Source organism: Lemur catta, chromosome 11, assembly GCF_020740605.2.
Source record: "Lemur catta isolate mLemCat1 chromosome 11, mLemCat1.pri, whole genome shotgun sequence".
Classification (NCBI taxonomy): domain Eukaryota; kingdom Metazoa; phylum Chordata; class Mammalia; order Primates; family Lemuridae; genus Lemur; species Lemur catta.
In genome coordinates, this window is record NC_059138.1 from 24,412,546 (window position 1) to 24,438,316 (window position 25,771).

Consider the following 25,771-nt stretch of genomic DNA (forward strand, 5'->3'; position numbering starts at 1 on the left):
ATAAATGCTGAGACAAAGAGAAATGTTTCATGAGAAATAAAGATAAGTCATTTTGGGCAATAAATCCTGAGAAAATGCATAGATTTATTATGAAAATGGAAAATGATATTGTAAAATTACTCTTCTACTTTTATAATTGAGAGTCTAAGCTTTCCAGGCCTTATAGGCTACCCAAGAAACCTAAGTGTTAAGTTAGGCTCCTATTTTAAGATTGAGTGGTATAAATTCATCTTCACAGAAAACTATAAATAAAATATGAATATGTGGTAGATATCAAGTCACATTTACTGCTGTGAGGTATTTGAAGATCTCTACCACCTGTCTTTCTTCCCTCCATCTCCTCCCACTATTCCTAAACCTAGTGTTTTCATACTGTTTCTAACATGGAGGACAATGTATCATAAATTTTGAAGAGGAGACCCAGAAAAGTGTTTAAAACCAATGGAATTCTTATTAGTAACAGAATTTAAGATACATTGTGATTTTGGAGATGGTAGTGGGTGTTTGGAAAAACTTGTCTGCACAGCTTGCTACCTGGTCTACCCATGAAAGACTGACCTTTGTGGTTACCTGTATGCCCTCTCTTCCCTGTTCTTCATGAATGTGTGGAAGTGATTAAAATGCATTTGCTTTTACTTAAAGTCATTACTAAAACTAAGCCAAATCTATCTGAGCATATAATACACATTTCATATTATCTTAGTAAAAATATCTATTTTAAAATGAAGACTGAAAAAATGACATTGGACATTAGGAAGTTAATGGGGAGATGAGTGCAATTTCAGCAGAATGACATAAATGAAGACACTGAACATTATGAATGAGGGAATGAACTTGCCCTATGTATAACAAAAATTTTAATTTTGTCAAACTGACACCCTTTTTAAATATCAAACGGTGTTAAACATAGTAGCATAAAATAGTGGTTTAAAATCTAGGCTCTGGAGTCAGATTGTTTGGGTTTAATCCTGATCTCCTCACTAAACCACTCACTGTGTGTCTTAATTTCCTCATTAGTGAAATGGGGCTAATAGTAGTTTCTCCTTAATAAAATCATTGTAAGGACTAAATTAGAAATATGTGCAAGGTGTTAAGGTGTTTAGTGACAATATTTAGTAAGTGTTAGCTACTATTATGAGACAGCCAGATATAGTTTGTGACTATATTTGCAACAGGAACACAGATGACCTTTCCCTCAATACTATTTTATGCTTCTTTAAAAGCTAACTTAAAGAATTTGAGAGAAAAAAACTCATTATAACTTAGTTTTTAACATAAGCTTTGCTTTTTCTGACTTATAAGGAGACTAAATAGATACTGTCTCCTTTTTCTCTTTGGCTGCCAGGAAGCTAAGAGCCAAGTTGTAAATTTAACAAAAGCAAGTAGGCACCTACCTACTGTTGTACACCTGTGTTCTCCTTTGACAATTTCTTGCCTCTCAGTTCATATTTATGTTTTCTCTGATTCTGATTTTTTATATCTGTAAGCTTAAATTGCTGTCAGTGTTTGGTTCTTAGAACTGTGCCCTTTCACAAGTGTAAAAGGGATCTTGGCGAGAGATTAACATCCTTTTCACTTTCTTGCCTCTGGCCCCTCCCCTTCTCCCCCCCAGCATGTTCTCCCCGCCCCGCCCCCTCGCCTCTGGCCCCGCCCCTTCCCCCTGTGGCGGGGCCCTGGAGGGAGGAGGCGGAGCCAGGGCCGTTGCTAGGATCCGGCAGGTAACAGAGAATCCGGCAAGTACTGAAGCTGCTTCCAAGGAGCCTGAGAAACCGCTTCGACAGGGAGTAGCTGCGTTTCTTAGTCAGGTAGGAGACCAGGTTCTGGCTGCCCTGTCCTGGCCCAACGCTTAGGGCCGGTGACTCAACCGCGCCGGACTCAGGACCACGTGTGGGACTCCTGGAGCTGCCCGGTCGGTCAGGAATGCAAAGCATCCCATCTTTCTGGGCTCCCTTTCTGGCCCCGCTTCTCTGATTTGGGATTTGGAAGCAGCAGAAATCAAGCTAGGAGGTGAACCTCACCTCACACCTCACACCTCACACCTCACACACACTATCACGGTAATAGTACAGAAGCAAGACCTGTGTGTGACCCAGATCTGGCGTTGGAAAACGTTTAGCCTTCCGGGGCGACCATTTTCAGTTTTCAGTAAGTCAAAGGCTTTTAAACTTTCCTCACCTTGTACTCTTACGCCTTCCCCTCCACTCATGGTCTTCGCCTCTTAACAATCTTAAAAATTCAACAAGCCCTACCTATTTGGTAGAAGGCAAGACTTACTATTCATACACTAACGTTCTAAATGTATCAAGCTTTAGATGGTAAGAAATGAAATATATTCTATGTGAAAAGGGGGACTTTTTCATAAGCAAACCTAATAGAGATTGCTTTTTTATTTTTAAACAATAAGATTAAAACATTTATGTTTGAATAGCAATACATAAAAATGGGAAAAAGTTCAAATAGTAAAAAGGATAAACAGTGAAAATCTTCCTTCTACCCATTCCCCCCACTCCAGGGCACCTTACAGAGGTGTTCTACGTGTACACAAACATGTAGTTGTACCTGTAGCATTGTACATACTGTTCTGTGCTTTGCTTTTAAACTTACTCTGTATCTTGGAATCGTTTTCTGTCAACATTTACGGATTGGTCTTATTTATGTCTGTATGGTTGAATGTATGCATTTACTTTTAATTGTGAGAAGGTATTTCTATACGTATCAGAAAATTTGGAAATTTTCGTAAGCAAAAAGATAAATTTAACCTAACAATCTAAAACTTGTATATGGTAAAAGACAATATAAACATTAAATGTATAATGGGAAACATAAGTACAACATACAACAAAGGGGTATTTAATTGTTAAGACTCATAAAACAATGTAAGGATGTAATGAAACAGTCAAGGGGCTGTCCTTGGGGCTGTAATGTGGTGAGAAAGCAATTTGGTGGGATTTAACAGAATTAAGATCCGCATGCCCTTTGACTTATCCAATCTGAGAACTTATTTTATAGTATACTTACACATGTATATGGATATATATGTATATGCAACACTATTTTCAATACTAAGAAACTAGGGACAGTAAAAGCCCATCAATAGGGCAACAGTTGACTATAATATGGCTTAGCTCTACAATGAAATTACTATGAAGTTGTTGAAAAGAATGAGGCAAAATCATATGTTTTATGTAGAAATAAATATAAGATATATGTTAAGTATATATTAAAAATAAGTTATAAAATAGTATTAAAGTTTAAAATATACAAATATATAGTTTTTATATTAAAGATGTATTGATATGATCATAAGCAAATTTAGATACATACATATGACATTATATAGTTGTAATTTCATAGACAATTTCTGGAAGGATAAACTGTTAACACTGCCGAACCATAAGGAGTGAAATTAGGTTATAAGGCCAATAAGGAGATACTTTTTTATTTCAACCCCTTCTGTCAGATTTATTTTTTTCTTGTAAGCATATATTGATCTGTTAAAAACAACAACAAAATTGACAATAATGAAAAAACATTAATTTTAAAAAGTCTTTTCAAACTAGCTATCAGAGGGTTGCTACCCGTTAGGGCTGGAAATTGGCAACATTTTACATTTCACACAGTAATATATGTGCTTTGTCATTTGCATTTAATATCTGCTGCAGTGAGTGTTTATGCATGTTTATGTGTACAAGTAGATCATATTAATATACATAGGGGAAGTATTAGGAATAAGTATAATTAGCTCCTTATTCTAGAGGGGTGAAGAAAAAAAATCTGTTGCATGTTTTCTACTCAATTTTAAATCGTAGTTATGTTTCTCACTTAAAAACAAAAGACAGTCTCTGATAATGTGTCTGATGGAAAAACTGTCATTTAAATTCTGGATCTGACTACCGCTAACCTACCAAGAGGCATTCCTGGGTCTCAATTTTCTCATCTAGAGGAAGATCAGTGGTTCCTAAACTTTTCCTTAATCCTAGGACCCCTTTCCAAACCTCCTAACCCCTCATAGACCCCTACATTGAGATACAACACAGTGTAGTGGTTAAGAGCATGGGTTCTGGATCCAGACTGCCTGGATTTGAATCCCAGATCTAGCGCTTACTAGCTCTGTGATCTTGAACACATTATTTAACCTCTCTGTGTTAATTTCTTTATCTATAAAATGAGCATAATGATATTTATCTGTGAGGATTAAATAATTTATTGTAAGTATTTCCTAATATGCTTTATTTTGAAAGTATTTTTATACTGAATTAAATGAGTAATTATGTGATACCTCTGAAGCATTATTAATATACAATTATTAGGCTTTTGGAAATTTTTGTAATAGTTGATCACTAATTAGCAAATATCTATTAAGTGCTCACTGTATGTTCATCACTGTTTGGTAAGTATTTTATATACATTATCTATATATACTGTATTTCACAGCTGCATAGCTAGTAAGTACCAAGAACTGTGAGGGGTCTGGTATTTTACCCTATTTGCAAACTAATAAGTTAGCTTGTCACTATTTCTTTTCTTTTTCTTTTTCTTTTTAAAGTGGTGGAAGCATGGATGGAGAATGTGGACCAACACATTGCGTTTTCTAAATTTTTGAATATTTCCTTTAATACTGGAAGTTTGTGTCAATTTTATTGTTCCAAGTTGAAAATTACTCATATAAATGACAAAATTTTGTCACTATCTTTCAAATATTTATGCTTCATTTCTTTTTCCTTAATGTTTAATAGCAGCAATAACAAGAGATCCTGCTTTTGTTCCTAACTTTAATGAGAGTGCTTCTAGTGTTTATTTAAGTGTGTTGTTACAAGTATATACCCTTTATCAGAAAAAGGAAGTTTAATTTCATTTTTAGCTCATAATTTAAAGAAAAATCAGGAATATGTATTCATTTTTGGCATATGTGTAGATAGTCAGTGTTTTCCCCCTTTTGCTCAGTTAATACAGTGAATTCTGTTAACAAATTTTATAATGTTGATCTTTGCATCCTTTATTTATTTATTCACATATTCAAGTCAAGATTTTTTGAGCACATGCTAATTGTCAGGCCTGTTTCTGGATGTGGAGGAGCAGCATTGATAAGGCAGAAAAGATTCTTCTTTCTGTGAAAGTATTATTCTAGTAGGTGTTAACAGACAGTAAACAAGTAAGTGAATGAATAAGCCATGGTTTTTAACATGATTAGATCCATGAAGAAAATAAAATTGGGGATGATTAGGGTGTGATTACGGAGGCCTTCCTAGAGAAGCTGCATTCGAGCTGAAACATGGAAGATTAGAAGGAATTAGTTATAAAGATCTATAGTAACACATTCTTGACAGAGGAAACAGAAAATGCAAAAGCCTCAAGATGGAGATCAACCCTAGATATAGTAAGATGTAGAGGGGTGGTCAAGATGAGGTCGGAGAGGTAGGCAAGAGCTAGCATTTAGAACTTTGAAGGCCATGGTGAGTACTTTAGATTTTATTCTAGAAAACATTTTATTTTAGAGGTATTTAAGTATGAAAGGGCCATGATCTGATTTACAAAGATTATTTCTTTGGCTGCTGTGAGAATAGTGGATTTTTTTTGGCAGGGAGCATTCAAGGATGAAATTAAGGTGACCAGCTATTACAGTAATACTGTCAAATATGACAGAGTGATGGACAAAAGTAGACTGAAACTAAGTTTTTAGGTCACTACTGACAGGGCTTGGTGAGTGACTAGATAATGGGTTTGAGAAAGGGAAGAATTAAGGGTGACTCCCAAAGTAAACCTTACTTGGTTATGTTTTATATATATATATAAAACATATATATAAAAATATATATATATTAAGAGAAAGGAGTCTAATTTCATATGTATACTTTATTATACTGTTGTAGATAATTTAATGATGTTACAGTTATGAAATTTATTGTCTTAGGGCCAGTGGGATCTACTCTACTTCCCTGGTGGGCATCTGAGCTGATTTGATCTCTCTCTACCTTGGTCGGAATATAGGCATGGATTCCCCTTTAGGTGTCTGCTAGGGCAGTGCCTTTAAATGTTGTGGGCCATTACATGGGACCTTTTTCACACTAAGTAGTGTCAGGTGGAACCTGACAAAGTTTCAGAGCATAGGTGAGCAAGCATAGTTCCTGCTGGCTGTGTGAGAGACAATGTAATTGCTGTTGTGAAATGGTCATCCTTACTGGATAGCTAGGAGAATAATCACAGGATGTGGACTCTCTGAGGCTCCTTGGTACTGGTTGATAGATGGTTCTTATTCCTCGTGGGAGACAATTCCCCATGGTTCTCTTACATTTCTGTTCAAGAGGCACTGACAGCTTTGTTCTGGACTGTCTTTCCAAGGATATTTGTATAGTTAACAGCCTTGGAAGATAGAGATAGTGTCTCCTTCTAAAGCTCCTTCTGTTGTTTAGTATAGTGGCAATAATATCATATTGTGCAAAAGTTGTATAAATTTGGTTGCAGTTCATTATAAAGGATTGTAGTTTCTTCAGCTGCGATGGAAAACCACTGTATATGTAGCATCTAATTGAGCTCTTCCACATTGTCCCTGTGGGACTTGGGGGCACAGGAATTCTATGTGAATATGCAGCTCCTGCTGTCTGCTGTGCCATGAGTAATAAAGTCCTTTGTCTCTGACCTAGGAGTCTAATGTATTCAGAAAGCATCCATGAAACTATGGCAGGCTACATTGTTAGCTTGCAGGTAGGATAAAATCTCAGCTTCTGCACAATTCTTGACTGTTCCTATTCAGACTTACTCTTTAAAAATTTTTTTTTTAATTTCAGCATATTATGGGGGTACAAATATTTTTTACATATATTGCCCTTGCCCCACCTGAGTCAGAGCTTCAAGCGTGTCCATCCTCCACACAGTGTGCACCACACCCATTAGGTCTGTATATGCCCATCCCCTCCTCCCCCTCCCATCTGCCTGACACCTGATGAATGTTATTACTATGTGTGCACTTAAGTGTTGATCAGTTAATACCAATTTGATGGTGAGTACATGTGGTGCTTGTTTTTCCATTCTTGTGATACTTCACTTAGTAGAATGGGCTCCAGCTCTATCTAGGTAATATAAGAGGTGCTAATCACCATTGTTTTTTGTAACTGAGTAGAATTCCATGACATACATATACCACATTTTCTTAATCCACTCATGTATTGATGGGCACTTGGGTTGTTTCCACATCTTTGCAATTGTGAATTATGCTGCTATAAACATTCTAGTGCAGATGTCTTTATAGAATGTCTTTATTTCCTTTGGGTGGATGCCCAGTAATAGGATTGATGGATCAAATGGTAGTTCTACTTGTAGCTCTTTGAGATATCTCCATATTACTTTCCACAGAGATTGCACTAGTTTGCAGTCCCACCAGCAGTGTATGAGTGTTCCTGTCTCTCTGCATCCACACCAACATTTATTGTTTTGGGACTTCTTTTGTTGTTGTTGTTGTTGTTGTTTTTTTTTTTTCACTTTGTTGCCCGGGCTAGAGTGAGTGCCATGGCGTCAGCCTAGCTCACAGCAACCTCCAACTCCTGGGCTTAAGCGATCCTACTGCCTCAGCCTCCCAAGTAGCTGGGACTACAGGCATGTACCACCATGCCCAGCTAATTTTTTCTATATATATTTTTAGTTGTCCAGATAATTTTTATTTCTATTTTTAGTAGAGACGGGGTCTCGCTCAGGCTGGTCTTGAACTCCTGACCTCGAGCGATCCACCCGCCTCGGAATCCCAGAGGGACTTCTTTTTTAAGTTCTCTTTTTGTTAGTCATTTTTACTTTCTTTAGTATTTTATTTAAAATAGTTACCAATGTTTTATACCTGATGCCATTGCTAAGATAATAAAAAAATAATAAGCAACATTGTGGTATATTATGAACATTACACCAGCAATGAATTTGATATTTGGTGTAAAACTTTTATGTATGTAGTAAATGTGTTCATTTTTCTTAATTCAGGAAATGTCTGATCAGGGAGAAGAGTTTGATGTTGAGGATATAGTTGAGTCAGCGGAAGAAAGTGATGATAATCTCAACACTGTCAATATCCCAGTTCCCTCAGAAGAGGCTGAAGAGTCAGACCAAATTGATGATCTCAAAACTGTCAATATCCCAGTTCCCTCAGAAGAGGCTGAAGAGTCAGATCAAATTGATGATCTCAAAACTGTCAATATCCCAGTTCCCTCAGAAGAGGCTGAAGAGTCAGATCAAATTGATGATCTCAACACTGTCAATATTCCAGTTCCCTCAGAAGAGTCTCAAGAGTCACATCAAATTGAAGAACATGTATCTGAATTAGAACAATTCAGTAATGACCAGGAAATACGTGGTGAAGAGCAGAATGACCAAAGCTCTTCAAGCCCAGAACCAGTTGATGAAGAAGAAAGCGTGGAAAAGGATGTGTCATCCATACAGAGTTCATATACTTCAAGACATTCTGAAGAGCAGGATATAATGCAAAAACCAAATGATGATACTCTGTCATTTCTGGATAAAATAAAAGCGATAAAGGAGTCTTTGCAAAAATCAGTGAAAGATTCTTTAGCAACAGGTATTACCTAGGGAAGATAGAATATTTCATTTCATTTCAAAGAATGGTTGCTCTTTCTTGTTTGTTTATTTTTGTTTAAGATTTGTTTTATATTTGATATTACTTTCCCTTATCCACCAAACTTCTGTAGTTATACCACTTGTAGTTGCACTCTTAATTATGTGTGAAAATTTTTCTATTCTGTAGTATATATTCTTCCTTAATAAATGAACATCAGTAAATTTTAAATTAATATTTATGTTTTAATGAAATACTTCATTGGTTTTAAAAATATTTAGGGAACTCAGAAAATGGTGGAGAAATTCTTGACAAAAATTAGAATTCTTTTGCTTGGCAATTTGTAATTAATTGTTGTACACACTCTATAGATTTCCTAGTTTCGTATCCAGTGGTCATTCCGTATATCATGTTACTTTCATATATTTCTGTTGTCTGTTTACAGTTAACCTCATATTTAGCTTCCGAAAAATCATTATTGTCTTTTATTGTAGGTTAATTTTAAAGACATATAAAAATAATGTTGATGACATTATTTTTACAGTTATTATTACATTCTTGGTAATAGAGCAAAGGGGGAGAAGCACTATATGGTTACACAGAATCCATTAGTCCATTTGCACTGTTAATTGATGGTTCCTTTTCCTCCTTTCCATGAGTTTTGAGAGAGTTTCCACCCACTGGGTGGAGAGCATGGGCCATGATTTAACAATAATAACAGCAGCTTAGATTGGCTGGTAAATGTAACTTTTAAATCCAGTGGAGTAGGTTACCCTTGTGTGGTGTGTCCACACAAGAATGAAATGGAGGAAGGAGAGAAAACTAATTAAGCCAAATTACAGCTGATGGAAGTGAATATCTCTCAATTTTATTATTCACTGTAAATTTGGGTTTCATTTTTGGATATTTCTGAATTCAGAGTCCAGCGTGCTCACCATTACACAATGGAACCCCCATTTTTGAATATTTCTGCCATTCCCTGATACTGTAACTTATAAAAACACCTGGTGATTTAAAAAATAGTTGTCTTGTTCCTGTACTACCTGAGCTTTGCAAATCCCTTTACACAACTCCCCTTCCCAAATCTTAAGAAGTCGCTGCTATGAAAGTTTTAAAATATATTCAATAGCTTTTTGTACCCATAAAACAATTAAAATAGCGTTCTGATAATTTAACATCTGTGAAACCATTCTGTTTGTTGATAGGGAACTGTGAAAACAAGTTTTGACAAGTTCAGAGAACCTTAGCATCACCAATACCTAGTAAAATTTTGTTATGGAATTATTGATAAATATCTCATTTAACTTTATAAAAACTGTTATGTCAGCATCTAGAAATATACAAAACTTTTTGGCCTGCATTGCACATTCTATACTCCATCTTACTTATTACATCTTTTCCATTAAAATTTAAAGTCTATAGATGTAAAAGAAAAAAGTTTACCTTATATTAATTAGTTTTTAAATACTGTATTTCCTTCCTATAATTTATAAACAGGTAATAATTTTGTAATAACAGTTTTTATTTTTAACATGTAAGCATTTGAGTATTTTGATTTCCTATTTTGTAGAGTGGGGAGTGAGTTATATAAAGTCCATCTTTGTGAAAAGAAGTTATAGTGCTTTTCTAAGTTCGGGGACACCTCTGTCTCAAGATCTCCCTTTCCTATACTCACTATATAAAAATGCCTAATTTCCTGAGATGTTTCCTATGCTTAGGTCTAAATAAAGTATACCAGGTGTTGAACATCGTTGCTAATTCTTGAGATTAGCGATTAACTTTCAAAGCAAAAGATTGCAAATGAATGTTGATTACTTCTCCTTATAGAAAATTAAAAGTAACCCTTATCATTGAGGTGTGGTAAGGAAACATGACAGAATCAACCTGCATTCCATTTGATTAAGAATTGACACATAATTCTGTATCTGTTTGTGGACTGTAGTTTATTGACCCTCTCTATATTTGACTATCATTCTTTCTTCTCTCTTTTCATTTACAGTAAAAGTTGTACTTATTCCTGTGGGTCAGGAAATTGTAATGCCTTTTAAAGTTGACGACATTGTTCAATACCTCAAGGATCATTTTTCATTCCTAGTAGGTGTCCCATCTTATGCACTGCAGATGACCTATTCAGGTAAGTTGGGAGGCTAATAAAACTTACCAAGACTTCTCTAATTTTAACATGTAAACAATTAAGATTTTTGATTTGTTAAATATCTTGCTATAAAGTATTAGAACACTATATTGTGCTTATGCATGCATTAATTCAACACATTTTTATTGAGGACATACTTTGTTCTAGATACTTTGCTAAGTAATGGAGATACAAAGAAACATGAAGTAAGATTTGTGTTCTCAAGTTGTTTACAGATCAGTAATGAAGAAGATGCATCCAATAGTTACCACATAGCGTGTAAATGGTTTAATGGAAATATGCACAAAAAGCTAAGGGCCAGGGAGAAAGGAACCTCCCTAGGAGATTCTAGAAAGTTTCATTTAATAAAAATGGTATTTCTTGTGCTACATCCCAAAAAGGTGAGAAAACCTGGAACTTTTGAGAAGTGGTAAGAAGTTTCGAGTAGCTGGAAGTAGATTACATATGGGGAGTGTGAAGAGATGAGATTGAAAAAAATGGGTAATGAAGGAGAATGTGTAGAACAAGAAGAATACTGAAAATGGTTTATGAGTGTTTTATACATTAAGGTCAATTCACATTCTCATGATGTCAGGTTATTAATATATTTTGTGGATGATACTGAGCAGCCTTACTGAATTTATATTAGCTTTGTGTCATGAGAGAACATAGTCTTTATAACTGTGGTAATTTATCAGACTAACATGGATTAATATATGTTTCTATAGAATATGTCTGGATAGATCCTAATATTTTAGTTAAAAAAGTTTTGGTATTGACTTATAAAGATACCACAAAAAGTTTCCAGAGAAAATCAATTCAATTTTAAAATTATTTAAAAAATTCTATTATAGTGAATGTACTCCAAAAGTAAGATGTTCATATTCAAATAACTGATTAATAAAGCTTGATTGGGTAAACAAAGCTAAAATTTAAATAATTATTAGTATTAGTAATGATAATGATGATAGTCATGTTGATGATGGTGGTTAATTTACTGAGCACTTACTATGTGTTGGTATTTTCACAAAACATTTTGCCTACATTATTTTTAATCTACACAATTCTTTGAGGTAGGTATTATTATTATTCTTAGCTTCTTGTTTTGAGAGAAGAAAACCAAAGCTCAAGGAGCTTGTGCAAAGTCGCACAGCTGATGATTGGCAGTCTGAACTTAAATGTAGTTATGACTGCAAAGAGGGAATTTGAAACTGCTGGGTGTTAACTATAAGGTGAAGTTCCAAATTGGAGAACAGAGAGCACCTTGAGACTGTAGTAGCTGGGTAGTGGTACTCAAGGATTTCTGTTCTTTCCATTTTGTGACCTTTTTTGTTTATATGTAAGTACCAGGCATCACCACTGGGTAGCAGGCTTATGTCAGCAGCATTATAAAAGAGCTTGATTCTATGCCAACCATCTTCTAAGATGGGTGCTTTCAGCTAGAACTAGAACTGGAGCTCAAGTTGGGTGGGACTAAGCCCACTATATAAACAAGTAGAGGAATGGAGAGGGAACCCCTATGAGTTTTCTATGGCAGTGGTACCAATCACAAACTTAGAGGCTTAAAGCAACACATATATTTCTCTTACAGTTCTGGAGGTCAGAAATCCTAAATCAGTTTCAGTGGGATAAAGTCAGCGTGTCACCAGAACCACTCACCCTCTGGAGGCTTTAGCAGAGATTCTACTTCTTTGCCTTTCCAGCTTCTATAGTTGCATTCCACGCATTCATTGGCTCATTGGCCCCTTCCATTTTCAAAGCCACCTCTCTTTGCTTCTGTCATATTGCCTTCTCCTCTGTAGTCAAATCTCTTTCCTCCTTCTTATAAGAAGATTGTGATTACATTTAGGGCCCAACGATATAACTCAGGATAACTCTCCATCTCAAAATGCTTAATCAAATCTGCAAAGTCACTTTTGCCATTATAGGTTATGGAGGGTTAGGATGTAAGCATATTTTGGGTCATTGTTCAACCTATCACAAAGCCCATATGACATTTATGTTAATTTTTTTAAATTAAGAATTTAAGATGTGAAATTGAAACTCAAAGATATTAGAATGTGCTTTCTTGAACATAGCCAAAATAGATTACAGATGGTCCCTGACTTATGACTGGGTCATGTACCAATAAACCCAACATAAATTGAAAATGTCATAAGTCAAAAATGCATTTAATACACCTAACCTATAGAACGTCATAGCTTAGCTTAGCCTACCTTAAATGTTCTTGGAACACTTACATTAGCCTACAGTTGGACAAAATCATCTAATAAAAATCTTATTTTGTAATAAACTCTTGAGTATTTCATGTAATTTATTGCATATTGCATTGAAAGTAAAAAACAGAATGATTGTATGGGTACTCAAAGTGTGGTTTCTACTGAATGTGTGTCACTTTTGCACCATCATAAAGTTGAAAAATTGTAAGTCAAACTATTGTTAAGTCAGGGATTATCTGTAGTGGTATCTAATTTATTTCTAAGAATGAGTGTAGTTTTGCTGTGTTCTAATTCCTATTTGTAATTTAGGAAGATCGTGTATTTGAAGATTGATACAGATGTCATCAGTAAAGTTTCTGTGACACAAAATAGTAGCCAGTAACATTATTACATTTTTGTATGCCTTAAGACAGATTAAGAAAATTAGTCAACTTATTGAATACACCAATGGCAAGGTTGAAGTGTGAGTAGGGAGTAAAAGTTGAAGCAACAGCAACATAAAAATAAAGTGATGTACACTTTTTCTAGTATAAGACAGACTTACCTCCACCTTGGCATGAATTGATTTGTATGAGTTTCTGGTTAGGAAAAGAGAAAAAGAAGGGATTCTTTGGAATTCTGCCTATATGCTTTTCTGCATTGGAGAATGGGATGGGTATTGAAATAATTATCCTTCTGATACGGATATGCCTTGTGCTTATGTGTAACACATTGTGTTTTTTATAGAGTCAATTTTTAGAATATTATTTACTCACACTATAGGATGTTTTTATTTTTAAATGTTTATAGAATTTCATGATGATTATATATTTATATTTCTAATTGAGAGTTGTAGCTTTATTTATAATTCTGAATTCTTGCTCAAGAATGCACTATAACTCTTCCTATTATAGAGTTTTCTATACTAACATTACAGCAAGAGGTGTAAAACATTAATACTATATTTAGTAATTAAATGATATGTGTTTCTACAAGCATCTTTGATGTTTTCCATCTCCTTAAAATGAGCACATATAATTAGCCATTTTTAGAAATCTAAAATGTATAACCATCATGGTGTCTATAGTTAATAACAATATATTTTATACTTGAAAATTGTTACGAGAGTAGATTTTTTAAGTATTCTTACCACAAAAAATGATAAATATGGGAGATAATGGTATGGATATGTTAATTAGCTGTATTCAGCCATTTCACAAATGTATACATGTATCAAAACCTCATGTTGTGTGTCATAAGTATATACAATTTTTGTCAATTAAAAAAAGAAAAAAGAAAATCAATGAATAACCATTTTTTGGTCATAAAACTTTTTAAATCTTATTTATTTTTTAGGAATAATTCTTAAAAATAATGAGACCCTATTACAACATGGAGTTAAGCCACAGGAAACCATACAAGTGGAAATCTTTTCTGCATATCCAGATACATATCCAATCAAAAGAATACAAAGATTAAATGATCTCTCTCAAACCATAACTGTCACCATACAAACTGGTTAGTTATTTGATGTCTTTTGAAGTATTTTTGAGTCTCTCTATACTGGAACTTTCATTCTATCTTGCTTTTATCTATCTCTTCAGGCATTGATCAGTACCAGGAGGTACCTGTTGAAATTGTAAAATCTGACTTTCATAAACCATTTCTTGGTGGATTCAGGCATAAAATAACAGGAATAGAATATCACAATGCTGGAACACAAACTGTACCTAAAAAGATTCCTGAAAAAACTAGTGTATTTTGTAGGGATACACAGGTAATATTTAAATTTTTCCATTTAGGTTTTTGAAGCTATTGAATCAATAATTGTGATACTGCATGACTCTCTCAAATTAAATTTTATAGTAATTACGTAACAATTAAAATAATAAAAGAAAATTAACTTAAATATGTAGAAATATATTTTCACTCATGTGTGTATATGGTGGGTACTTATTTCAATTTTTATATTTTTCTTTTAGACAGTGTTTCAGAGAAGAAAGTTACAACAAACTACAAATACAACATCTACACAGATGACTAAAATTGGTGTGTATGTATCAAATATAACTGATAAATTGGTAAAACCGGGAATATATTTTTCAGCAGCAGAATATCATGCTAAAAGATTAAAGGCGGTAAGATAACTTTTGTTGTGGATGACTACAAATTAAATATACAAATCAATTGTTCTGTGTGTATCTGTGTTTCTCTAAGGCACAGCTTGAGAAAGAACCCACAAGAGTATGGGTCACATTTCATTACTAATAAAAGCAGTCATTATCTCCAATATCCCTCCCGTGCCCCTCACCCGATACAGGGAACCAGAATCCTAAATGATCCTACTCCTTCCCTTTTTCTTAGGGAAACCCAGGTGCTTTGCCTGCTGCCTTTGGCCATTATTAGCCTTTGCAACACTTCTGTCTCCTAGCTTTAACCTTTGTCATAGTAGAATAACCTAGGGAGCTTTCCAGACTAATTGAAACCAAATAGGACATTAAAATCTATTTTCTCTGATATTAATATAGCCAATCCAACTGTCTTATCTTATTATTTGCATAGTCTTGTCTTTTTTCATCCTTTTACTTTCAACGTGTTTGATCTCTTATAGACAGTATAGTTGGATCTACCTCCTAGCATTATTTGCTGTGAGTAAAAATGACCTGAGAGCAGTGATTTAAATAAGAAATTTTGTTTTTCAAATGACAAGAAATCTGGAGGTAGTCTGGTTTATTTTTTAGCCCAATTAGCCCAAGACTTAAGAGAAAAACTTGTAGTACAAAAATGGCAAGTCTATTGACTCATTGTCCTAAAGAGAAGACTGCACACCAGGGGAACCACAGGACTAACTTTATAGCCGGCTTTATCAGTGTCAGTTGTTCCGGTCTTGATGAATTTTTACTTTTCATTCCAAACTAATTTTCACCAAATAAAGGAAAAGACAGAGTCAGTGTAGAATTTTGGGGAAGAGTGAAGTTTAGGTGAAATTTAAGTGAAGCGGTATCTTGATATTCTCAGTGCAAAACAAGGCTGTATGTAAATGGGTCAATATCAGGTCTAGAATTCGAAGTGCACCAGGTTCGTATTCCCTTGGGAACAACATTTAAAGAGTTGTAGAATGTTTCTTCTCTGCATTTCTCTGAAGTTCAGCATCTTGGCTGTAAATTGAAGCTGCTTCTCTCTGTCAAAGTGACTTAGGTCCTCTAGGCAAGAGTGGAATGTTTCATTCTTACCGATCTAATTCCAAACGGTAAAGTTTCTAATAGTTTATGATTTTAGAGAACAAAGTTTCTCAATGAGTAAGAAAATGGTAGTCACTCAAAGAAGGGGTTGTTAAGACCTTTTATAGCTGCAGAATGTCCTTGGGAGAAATGTTGTTTCTTGTTAACTCTGTAGCTGGCTTTATTAGTGCCTGTTATTCCAGTCTAATGATTTTTCACTCTCTTAGTTTTAGTGTAGTTTAACTAATTTTTATTTTCTTACTGCACTGGGATTGGATGGTGGCTCCATGATGTCATTAGGAACCTAAATTCCTTTATCTTTCTACTCCATTAAACTACCTCATCATGAGCTCATGAACTTATAACTATACGATGATAAAATGGTTGACTAACCTTCATTGTCATGTCTGCATTCTATGCAGGAAGAATGGAAAAGTCAAGGGGGTCCCATGTATACCATCTTCAAGGGTTTCCCCTGAAAACCTCATCCAGTGACTTCCACTTGCATCTCATTGACTTGAACTGTGTCATGTGACTATCCCCACTGCAAGAATGTGTGATAAATGCATTTTTAAAGTAGCACATGTTGCTCCTCAATAAGATTGAGATTTTCTTAGTAAAAGGAAGTAGGGGAGACTGGATATTAGGTATGGAAATGGAAGTCTCTACAATACTTTCTACACTCCAATAAAATGATTTTATAGCAATAAAAAAGGTTAAACATACAGGGACAAAGAATACATGAGAAGAATAAATGTCAGTTGATTTTTTTTTGAAGTTGTAAAGCACAGGAAGTGTTAGCTTAACTTACTAGAGCAGAAGAAGTGAAAATCAAAATGCCTACTGAGGGGAATGGCATCAAGAGCCAAGTTGATTTACCCCATATAATCTTGGAAGGTGAATTGGAGGTTCTGTGGGAGGTGGACATGTGAGGAGTGAGCTGTAAACAGAGGGATTAGTTAAAAGTCAGCATAAGAAGTACATTTCCATTTAATAAGTTCTTTTATCTTCAATTCTTTTCCACTTGGGCCATGTTCATTTTATTCTTTTTATAGCTTTTTTAGTTCAATACTTAATTTCTTTTATTTCAATAGATTTAGGGGATAAGGTGAAGTTTTGTTACATGGATATATTGTATAGTTGTGAGGTCTGAGCATTTAGTGTACTCATCACCTGAATAGTGTACATTGTACTTAATAGGTAATTTTTCATTCCTCAGCTTTTTATTTTTTTACAGGTGACTAGATACTTTCTTTTGCTAATTTTAAAAATTCTTCTTTCCTTTTTATTTTAGACATTCTGATTATAATATGCCATAGTGAAGTCCTTTTGGCAATGTATTTGCCCAGGGATCATGGGCCTACCATATCTGGGTATTTAACTTTTTGGTAGACTTGGGAAGTTTTTATCAATTATTTTCACAAATATGTTTTCCAAACTTTTGTCTCTCTTTGTCCTTGGGAATACTGATAATTTATAATTTGGTCACTTTACATAGTTCCAGACATCTCAAAGGCTTTGTTCATTCTTTTTCATTTTTTTTTCTTATTTTTGTCTGATTGGATTATTTCAAAAGACCTGTCTTCAAGTTCTGAGATTCTTTCTTCTGCTTGGTCTAGTCTATTATTGAAGCTTTCAAATATATTTTGTGTCTCCTTCCGTGAATTTTTCAGCTCCAGAATTTCTGATTTATTTTTTGGTAAATTTATCATTCATATTCTGAATTGATTTTCTGATTTCTTAGTATTAGTTTTGAGATTTCTTTTGCATCTCATTGAGCCTCTTTAAAAATCAGTATTTTGAATTCTTTATCTGGCTTTTCCAGGAATTCTTTTTGGTTGGGATTCATTGCTGAACAATTATTATAGTCCTTTGGTGGTGTCATATTTCCTTGCTTTTTCATGTTTCCTGTGTCTTTACATTGATATCTGTGCGTCTGGTAGAACAGGCACTTGTTCTGTTTTTTTTGAAATTGCTTTCATAGGGGAGAATTTTTTCCTGCAGGTATATATTGTTGGTTGATTAGGACACACTGGCTTTGATTTTGGATGCCTGTGGTAGTGTGATCTTTGTATGATTTCTTTGGCAATACACAGGGTCATTGGTATCTATTATTTAGTTGAGAGTGTCTTGATGTTTTGCTGGGCATTTGGACACCAGCTGAGGCAGTTTTTGGGTCCCAGGGTGGCAGCAATGGTCTGGGTATGCCTGTTTTTAGTCCCCAGAGCAGCTTACACTGGCAGTGGTGTTAGTGAGTCCTGGAGAGCTGATTCTTGGGCCTCCAGATGGGTTGCTCAAAAGCTTATAGTGGGAGCAGAGGGCTAGGTGTGTGTGGGCAGGTTCTCAGGCCCCTGGGCAGCTGGTGTGATGGGGGTAGTGGCAATAGCAGTGGTGGAGCCACCCACTGGGACCCAAGTGGCCTTTGTTAGTGTTTCTGGCAGCTGCAATGGGTTAGGTGGGCTAGCCCCCAGTCCCCAGTTGCCTGTAGCAGGTCAGTGGGTGTTATCTTAAGTGTGCTTAGGAGAGCTTTTTCTCCCCTGTCCTTCCTGGCCAGGTGGTGCCGGCAGCCATAAACCCCGAACTTGATGCAAGGGTGGGGTTCAGCCCAGTGTTAAACTCTCGAAATGGTGCTCACTGTGCTCCAGCAATCAAAGAGGGTGGGGCCCCTTTCAGGTGAGTGCTGTGGGCAATAAACTGTTGGGAGTGCAGTCCACTTACATCTTGGTCTTACAGTAGTAGGGTAGTGGGTATTGTCCTAGGTGTATATAGGACAGCTTAGGCTTCTCTCCCTCCTCAGCCAGGCAGCAGCTGTAGCTGTGTAAACTCAAACTCTGCCTGAGCAGGTACATCTGTAGATCCCTGATGTCTATGCCCTTAGAATGGTGCCCAGCTAAAGCCGCTCTAGCTTCAGATGCCTATGTGATTCTATGTGGGTTCCCTTTCTGGAGAAACAATCTGTGAAATCTCTAAGCAGTTGCCTTTGTTAGGCCTGCAGCCTGCATGGGTTGAGAGGTTCTCTGGTAGCCAAGATTGTAAACCTATTTTTGGAGTATTGAGCCTTTAGGGGTTTCTCTCTTACTGTTTCCTCTTGTCCAGGAGCTTCTCCGAGTTCTCAGCCAGTCCCTGGCCAGGCAGGCTACATTGAATCCTCTTCTTACTTACTTTTGGTGCTTTCCATTACTTTCTTGGTGAATCCTAGCAGTCTCTCCTAGATGATGTGTTTGAAATGTGAGTATCTGCGTACTATTCTGGTTCCTTTCCATGGAGGAGGCACATACTACTTGCATCTAGTCAGCCATCTTGATCCTATTATTTTTGACTAATTTCTAAGTCACCTTTCTTCATTCTGTCTGGAACTTATATCAGACATAGTTTGGAATGTTTGAATTTCTCTTTCATGTATCTTAATTTTCCTTCATTCTTTCTAATTTTTATGACATTTTGTCCTGCGTTCTAAAAGATTTTCTCACCTAAGTTTCTTGCTTATATATTCCTTCTTAGACTCTGTACATGCTGCAAATCTGCTTATAATAAACTACTAGTTTTCTGCCAATATCCATTCTTCGCTTTTCCCATTGTAGCAAAGCTCTATCTGGGCATATGGCTGTCGCATTGAAGAACACATTTCATAACCTCCTTTGTATATCAGTGAGACCATATAACTAAGATCTGGATAGCGGGATGTGAGGGACAATGATGTGAGCCACTTATAGGTGTTGCTCTTAAAGTGTTCTTTGTTCCTTTCCTCCTTTTTACTGGTTGGAAGATGATGAGAAGTGGACCAGCCAGCTGGGACATAGAAGTAGGAAGCCATTTGTTAAATATGAGAGCTTTCCCAGTAGGCCTAAACCGCATTGCCAATCCTGGATTATGATGTGAAAGGGGAAAAACTTCTGTGTTGTTTAAAAAACTGTGTTTTGATGTCTTTAAAAAGTTTAACAAGTTTAATAGTGCCCAAGCTAATACATATTCTATTAATTTTTTAAAATTTCAAAAATAAAAATTTTGTCAGTCTTTTGTTGGCTTATTATATTGATTATTTTATGTTTATTGCCTTTCATGTCTCTCTGAAAATGTTAACTATAGCTAGTCTGGTTTTGTTTTTTGTTGTGTTTTGATTTACTCTAGCAAAGTAGTGTGACAACTTTAGCAGCAGCATCACCTGGAGGGCTTGTTAGTATACAGAATGCTATATATTTCACCCCTAAGTTTCTGATTCAATAGCTCTGGGATAGGGCCTGAAAATTTGCATTGCTATTAATTTTCCAGATGTTGCTGGTCAAACAAATATAAATTCTTCTCATTGTTGAATGAGAAGAATTTTATTAATATTTTGTTGGTTCTTCTCAAATGTTTGGTTTTTCTTAGGTGTGTACTGATAGTGTTTTTAAGATTCTAAATGTCCAATATGCTAGCTACATATTTATTTACCACAGCCTGACCAGTAATTTTAGGGAATATGTAAAGCTTGATTCTGGGAGAGAGGTAGTTTTCTGGATAGGGGGCTGCTTTTTGGTTTTTTTTTTTTCATTCAGGGTCTCATCAGCCTTCTGGGACACTAATCACTCTTGCCTAGGGACAAATATCTCTGTTTTTTCTTGCCTAAATTGTTTTAGAGAAGCCTATTTTTTTTTTTTTTTTGCATTTTTTAAGCAGTCACCTGGTTAGTCATCATTCTGCTCAGAGCCTCCTTCAGTTTGGGGCTTGAAGCAATCTTAGAGGCACTTACTGTATTTTCTAGCTTGCCTCTCCAGGTTATAGATTCTTATTTCAATTTATTCTACCTGTATCTTTTCTTGAAGGGATTTTTCAAAGTTTCTATTCCTTTGAGGGACCCTTTCAATATGATTCAGTATCTTTATTGATTTCTGCTTTATGTAATTTTCCCGTAATTATCAGGCTTTAAGATGAGGGAAAGGGATGTGCCAGCAAATGCTCCTATGTTCAATCTTGACTCAGCCTCTCCACATTTTATTTTTACTTATGAGTTTAGTAAATAAAATTATAAACTTTCTCAGCTATATCACAAACTTTTTGAGGACCCAGTACTATGCTATACTTTCAAACATATTTGTATTTTATATGATTTGATGAATACTTGTTTGCTTAAGTCTCCCTTTTATCTAACCTACCTTTGGTGGTTTTCACACATACCTACCTGCTGTGTGTTTTGGAAATGCAATTTGTTTTACATACTAGCCTAAACTAATTGCAATTAAGATGAGCTAGAGATAATTAATATTTATAACAATAATAATATTTATTGAGGACTTGTGATATACCAGGCTTGGGCTAAGCATTTAGTTTATATGCATACTATTATCATCACTGTTTTACAGATAAGGGTAATAAAGCACAGAGATGGGCAAGTAACTTACCCCAAATCAAACAACTAGTGAGTAGCAGAGGTAAGATTCAGACTAAGTTTTACTCCAGAGTCTGTGCTCTTAAGCATTATACTAACATCCTCCTATGAAGGTGTATCTGCAGAGATCTCAAAATCACATAGCAGTGACATGCATTATTCATGATTTTTATGTTAGTATATGTGAGAATATCTGAAATAGAGCTAAAAATAGACTCTCAGTATTTTGTTCTTCTTGGTGAAATTGGAATTGAAATAATCATCATTGCCTTTCTTTATTGTCTGATCAAAAAGTATCTCCTTTTGATTTAACTATAGGTGATAGTGCTACAAACTTACTACAGGCAATGGCATGCCAGAACCTTGGTAGAGAATTTAAGAAGACAGAAAATGTTGAGATTGGAGTGGGAAGCACAGGAAGAACTAAGAAAGATAAGAGAAAAAGAAGAATGGATGAGATTGGACTATTACCGGAGGCATAATCCTAAAACAAATGAAGACTTTGAACTTCTTTATAATGCACTAGAACGTAAGTTTGACATAAGCTTTGCATCAAATATTAATTTAAAAAATTTTCCATAATAGGTGAAACACGTTTACTGAAGACAAAAAGAAGATTTTATTATTTTATGGAGATGTCTTGGGAATCTGGACTAGAGAATTTATAAAGATAAATAACATCTTACATTTGGTACAAAAATTAAGGCTGAAATGAAAAGGAAGTGCTTTTATATTAACAATTAATAAATAAAATGTGCTTACTGCTCTGTGAATTATGCAGTTTAGTATATTATTTAATTTGATTCTCATCCATGTGAGATAAAGAGAGAAAGTACTGTCTAATCTGGTTTTCTGATGGTTTTGGGAATTTGTGACCTCAGAGGTGAGCTGTTCTTTAATCCCTCAATCCAGCATCCTGTCTGGTGTTGCTCTTTAGAGGAGGGGCTTGGTAGTACCTTTTAAATTCCCCTTTATTAATAATAATATACAAATGTATATTTATATGTATATATTCTTAATACATTGACTTTTATACCTTATTTCTTTTACAGTATGTGTACTAGTCATTGATAAATCAAAAGCTTCAGTTACTTGAACAAGCCAGGCACTCTTTACTCAGGGCAATGGAGACACTATTTCCCTTCTTGGAGCCATTTCCCCGTTGCCTACCTTCTGATCTCAGGTTTAATGTCACCTATTCAAAGGTTTTTGTGACTGAAAATATAACTTGGGTATTCTATTGTTATCTCATGGTTCTCATTGTACCCAATACTTTCCATTTTTATATCATCACAATTTGTAATAATACATCTTTTGTTTCACATTGATTTCTACCACTGTATTATAAGCTCCATGAGGGAATAATTCATTTATTTTTTGATGAGCTCTCTTTTTCTGTGCTTAATTCACATGCCCAACAAATGTTGGTAAAATGAATGAATGAATGAAAGGAAGAAACCCAGGGATGTAGCAGTGTAACTGACTCTAGCTTCTGCCCTGCCAGTAGTATCTGTTAAGGCAGAAATAACCAGGACAGAAGAGTTATTTATTACATTAGATACCTAAGAGTGGAGAAATTGGACTCTTTGAAGACATGGAAGAATTTTAAAAATTAAAAATAGCCTCAACAATTATTGGTAGTTGAATGGGACACTATTATCCAAGGAAATAAGTCTTGGACTTCTCTCTGATTATTCATAATATTAACTTTAAGCAAATTTTCTTACATGCCTTTGATTTTATGTGTGTGTGTGTTGTGTGTCCTATTACTCAAGTGACAGTTTCCTTTCTAATTGGATACCTTTTTAGGTATTAGATATTGGGTTTATTTCCATAGCGATAATATGCAGTTTATCAAAGATGTAATTAAACTCTAGGTTTAATAAACAATAAGTTTATCTCTCTGGTAATACACAAAATTGGGTTGCTTTAGGAATGGTTAAAACTTCATGTAGTAGTGTTTGAGGTAACTGTTAAGCCTCTTTCCTGGACTTGTATATCTATTTCGCCTTTGCTCCTAATCACTGATCTCTGGAAATACTCTTTGTTTTACTTTAAACTTCACTTCTACTTTCCTTTTCTCTGTCAGATGATAACAAAGGTTATTTCTAAGTGTTGGTGGTTTAATAGAGAGCACTAGTAGCCAGCTGTCTGTGAAAGGTCTTGTTGACAAATATAAAACTAAAGTTCTATTATAGCAGAGAACTATTAAAAAATATTCCAAATTTATGTGTGAATAAACTAAAGGATACCATTGTTATTTTTGGTTAACAGGTAGCTGTGCAAATAATAGAAAATATGTTGAATGAGGTTCTGCCTTTTCTCCTTATTAGTGTTGTTAACTAGGACAAGTTACTCACTTTTCCTAAGCCTCAGTTTCTTCATCTATAAAAAAGGACTTAATAATTTCTGGCACATCTGCTTTAGAGGGCTTAATAAAGTAAAAAATATAAAATATTATATTTACGGAAGTACTTAAAAAGTGCAAAGACCTATGCATGTGTGAACTACTGTTCTATATTAAGTAATTTTATACAGAATTTCTATATTAAAGTAAAACAGATAAATTTAATTTAAGTCCACACATGATTTGTATGGATGAAAACAAAAATGAAGCAAATGAAATTTCTTATATAAAAAAGGCACCTCTCAGTCCTTTCTAATTCTAAAATTCTAAATTAAAACCCATAGAACAAAATTTTAAAGTTCTCTTTTGTTAAAATCTCAGGTTCACAAGCGCAATAATTTATATTACTCTTTTATTTAATATAGTTTTCATTTCATAATCATAACTCCAGTCCTTAAAATTGCTGCCCTCTTGTGGCTCATAGTGACAACTGTATAGTTTGAACTATAATTCCTAATATGAAGCTTAACTTTTCCTCATGGTAAGCTGTCCTTTAGTAATAAAAGCAAAATGATATTAATTTAAGAAAACAAATTTTACTGTATAAGATAATACGTTGAAGATAAGGCTATATCCAGGCAATGATATTTGATTTTTATGTCTTTTTAAAAATAGCAATATGTTGAGGGTGACTTCTTTCATTGCTCTGAATTGTCACTAGGGTGGATAGTTGGAAAAAAAAAAAACGGATGCTAAACATCCCATATTCTAAAGAGAGCCTACAATAATTGGAGTTGTTTTGCCCATTTAAAAATTTTATATAAATGGAATTATGTGGAATGAATTTTTTTGTGTCTGGCTTTCAAAATTGAATATTGTATCAAGGGACTTATCCATGCTATTGTGTAGTTGCAGTTTGTTGTTCTCATTTCTGACTTCTTTGCCTCAGTGTTATATCTGATTTTCATCCGTGTTGTTGCTTAGAGTCCTAGCTAGTTCTTTTAAATTTCCACATAGTATTCCATTATATAAATATACCACAATTTATTTATCCATTTTCCAGTTGCTAAATGTTGCTTCTGATTTTTATTTTTTATGAATAAAATTGTGATTAATATATCTTACATACATTTGTCAGTGGACATATGCACTGTCTTCAATATTTTTAAGCATTACATTGCAAACTTAAGTGAGCTGAATTTTTTTCTTGTTTGTTTGGAATTCCTGGAAGACTTAGGGTGAAGTAAGCCTCACACAAGCCACCTACTTATTACCTTTTCTCAGCCTGTGGATATTTGTTTTTGTACTGCCGGTAGACTTTTTGGGTTTCCTTAGTCTGTATGTGTGGGGGAGGTGGCAGGGAAGGAAGGAGGGTAAAGACTCAGTTCCATTTTCTTACCTTTAGGCCCCTGGCCTAACGGCCATGGAGACTAACAAATGTGCTCAGGGCTCTTGAAGCTGTTGAAGCTATTTGCCACTGTGGATTCTAACTTCTTGTTTTTGCTTTTTGACCCATAAGGGTTTTCTTTACTTTCTGGTGAAATCAGCTCTTCTTTTAGAAAAATGTTTATTATACTTTCCAAGTGTTTAGCAGTGGTACTTTTTTATTTCAGAATATATATAGAAGTTTCTGTTCTACTATTTAGTGATAGAGTTACTGTTGGTCATTGGTTTTCACTGTATTTTGAACTACCTTGAGAGAGAATCACCTAGAAAGGCCTTTGGATGAATCCTGTATGACAAAGATGTTAAAATACCCTCAGCCAGAGATAACTTCTGTAGTGAGAGATTTTACTATGAAAGAAAGCGGTATACATATGTAGAAGTGTGTATGCATGTCACAGCTAACAGCACCTAGTTAGTTCCTATCTATGGAAGTTCAGCAAGTTAGTGAGTTGCACCTGTGTTGGCATTTCTGCTCTTAATGATTTCCTTGACTGTCTTTATCGGTGACT

General features: G+C 34.9%; 1 protein-coding gene across 3 annotated transcripts in view; it reads left to right on the top strand.

Annotated features, from left to right (window-relative positions):
- The first annotated feature begins 1,640 nt into the window (after positions 1 to 1,640).
- The window catches only part of IQUB (IQ motif and ubiquitin domain containing), a 52,362-nt gene continuing 28,231 nt past the window's right edge, over positions 1,641 to 25,771 (top strand). For all 3 annotated transcript variants that reach the window (XM_045564918.1, XM_045564919.1, XM_045564920.1), the window contains exons 1-7: positions 1,641 to 1,805; positions 7,963 to 8,554; positions 10,551 to 10,685; positions 14,240 to 14,401; positions 14,488 to 14,660; positions 14,866 to 15,021; positions 21,788 to 21,998. In XM_045564918.1, the coding sequence (XP_045420874.1) occupies positions 7,966 to 8,554; positions 10,551 to 10,685; positions 14,240 to 14,401; positions 14,488 to 14,660; positions 14,866 to 15,021; positions 21,788 to 21,998 (1,426 nt within the window). In that variant the 5' untranslated portion in view covers positions 1,641 to 1,805; positions 7,963 to 7,965. The remainder of the gene's footprint in view (positions 1,806 to 7,962; positions 8,555 to 10,550; positions 10,686 to 14,239; positions 14,402 to 14,487; positions 14,661 to 14,865; positions 15,022 to 21,787; positions 21,999 to 25,771) is intronic.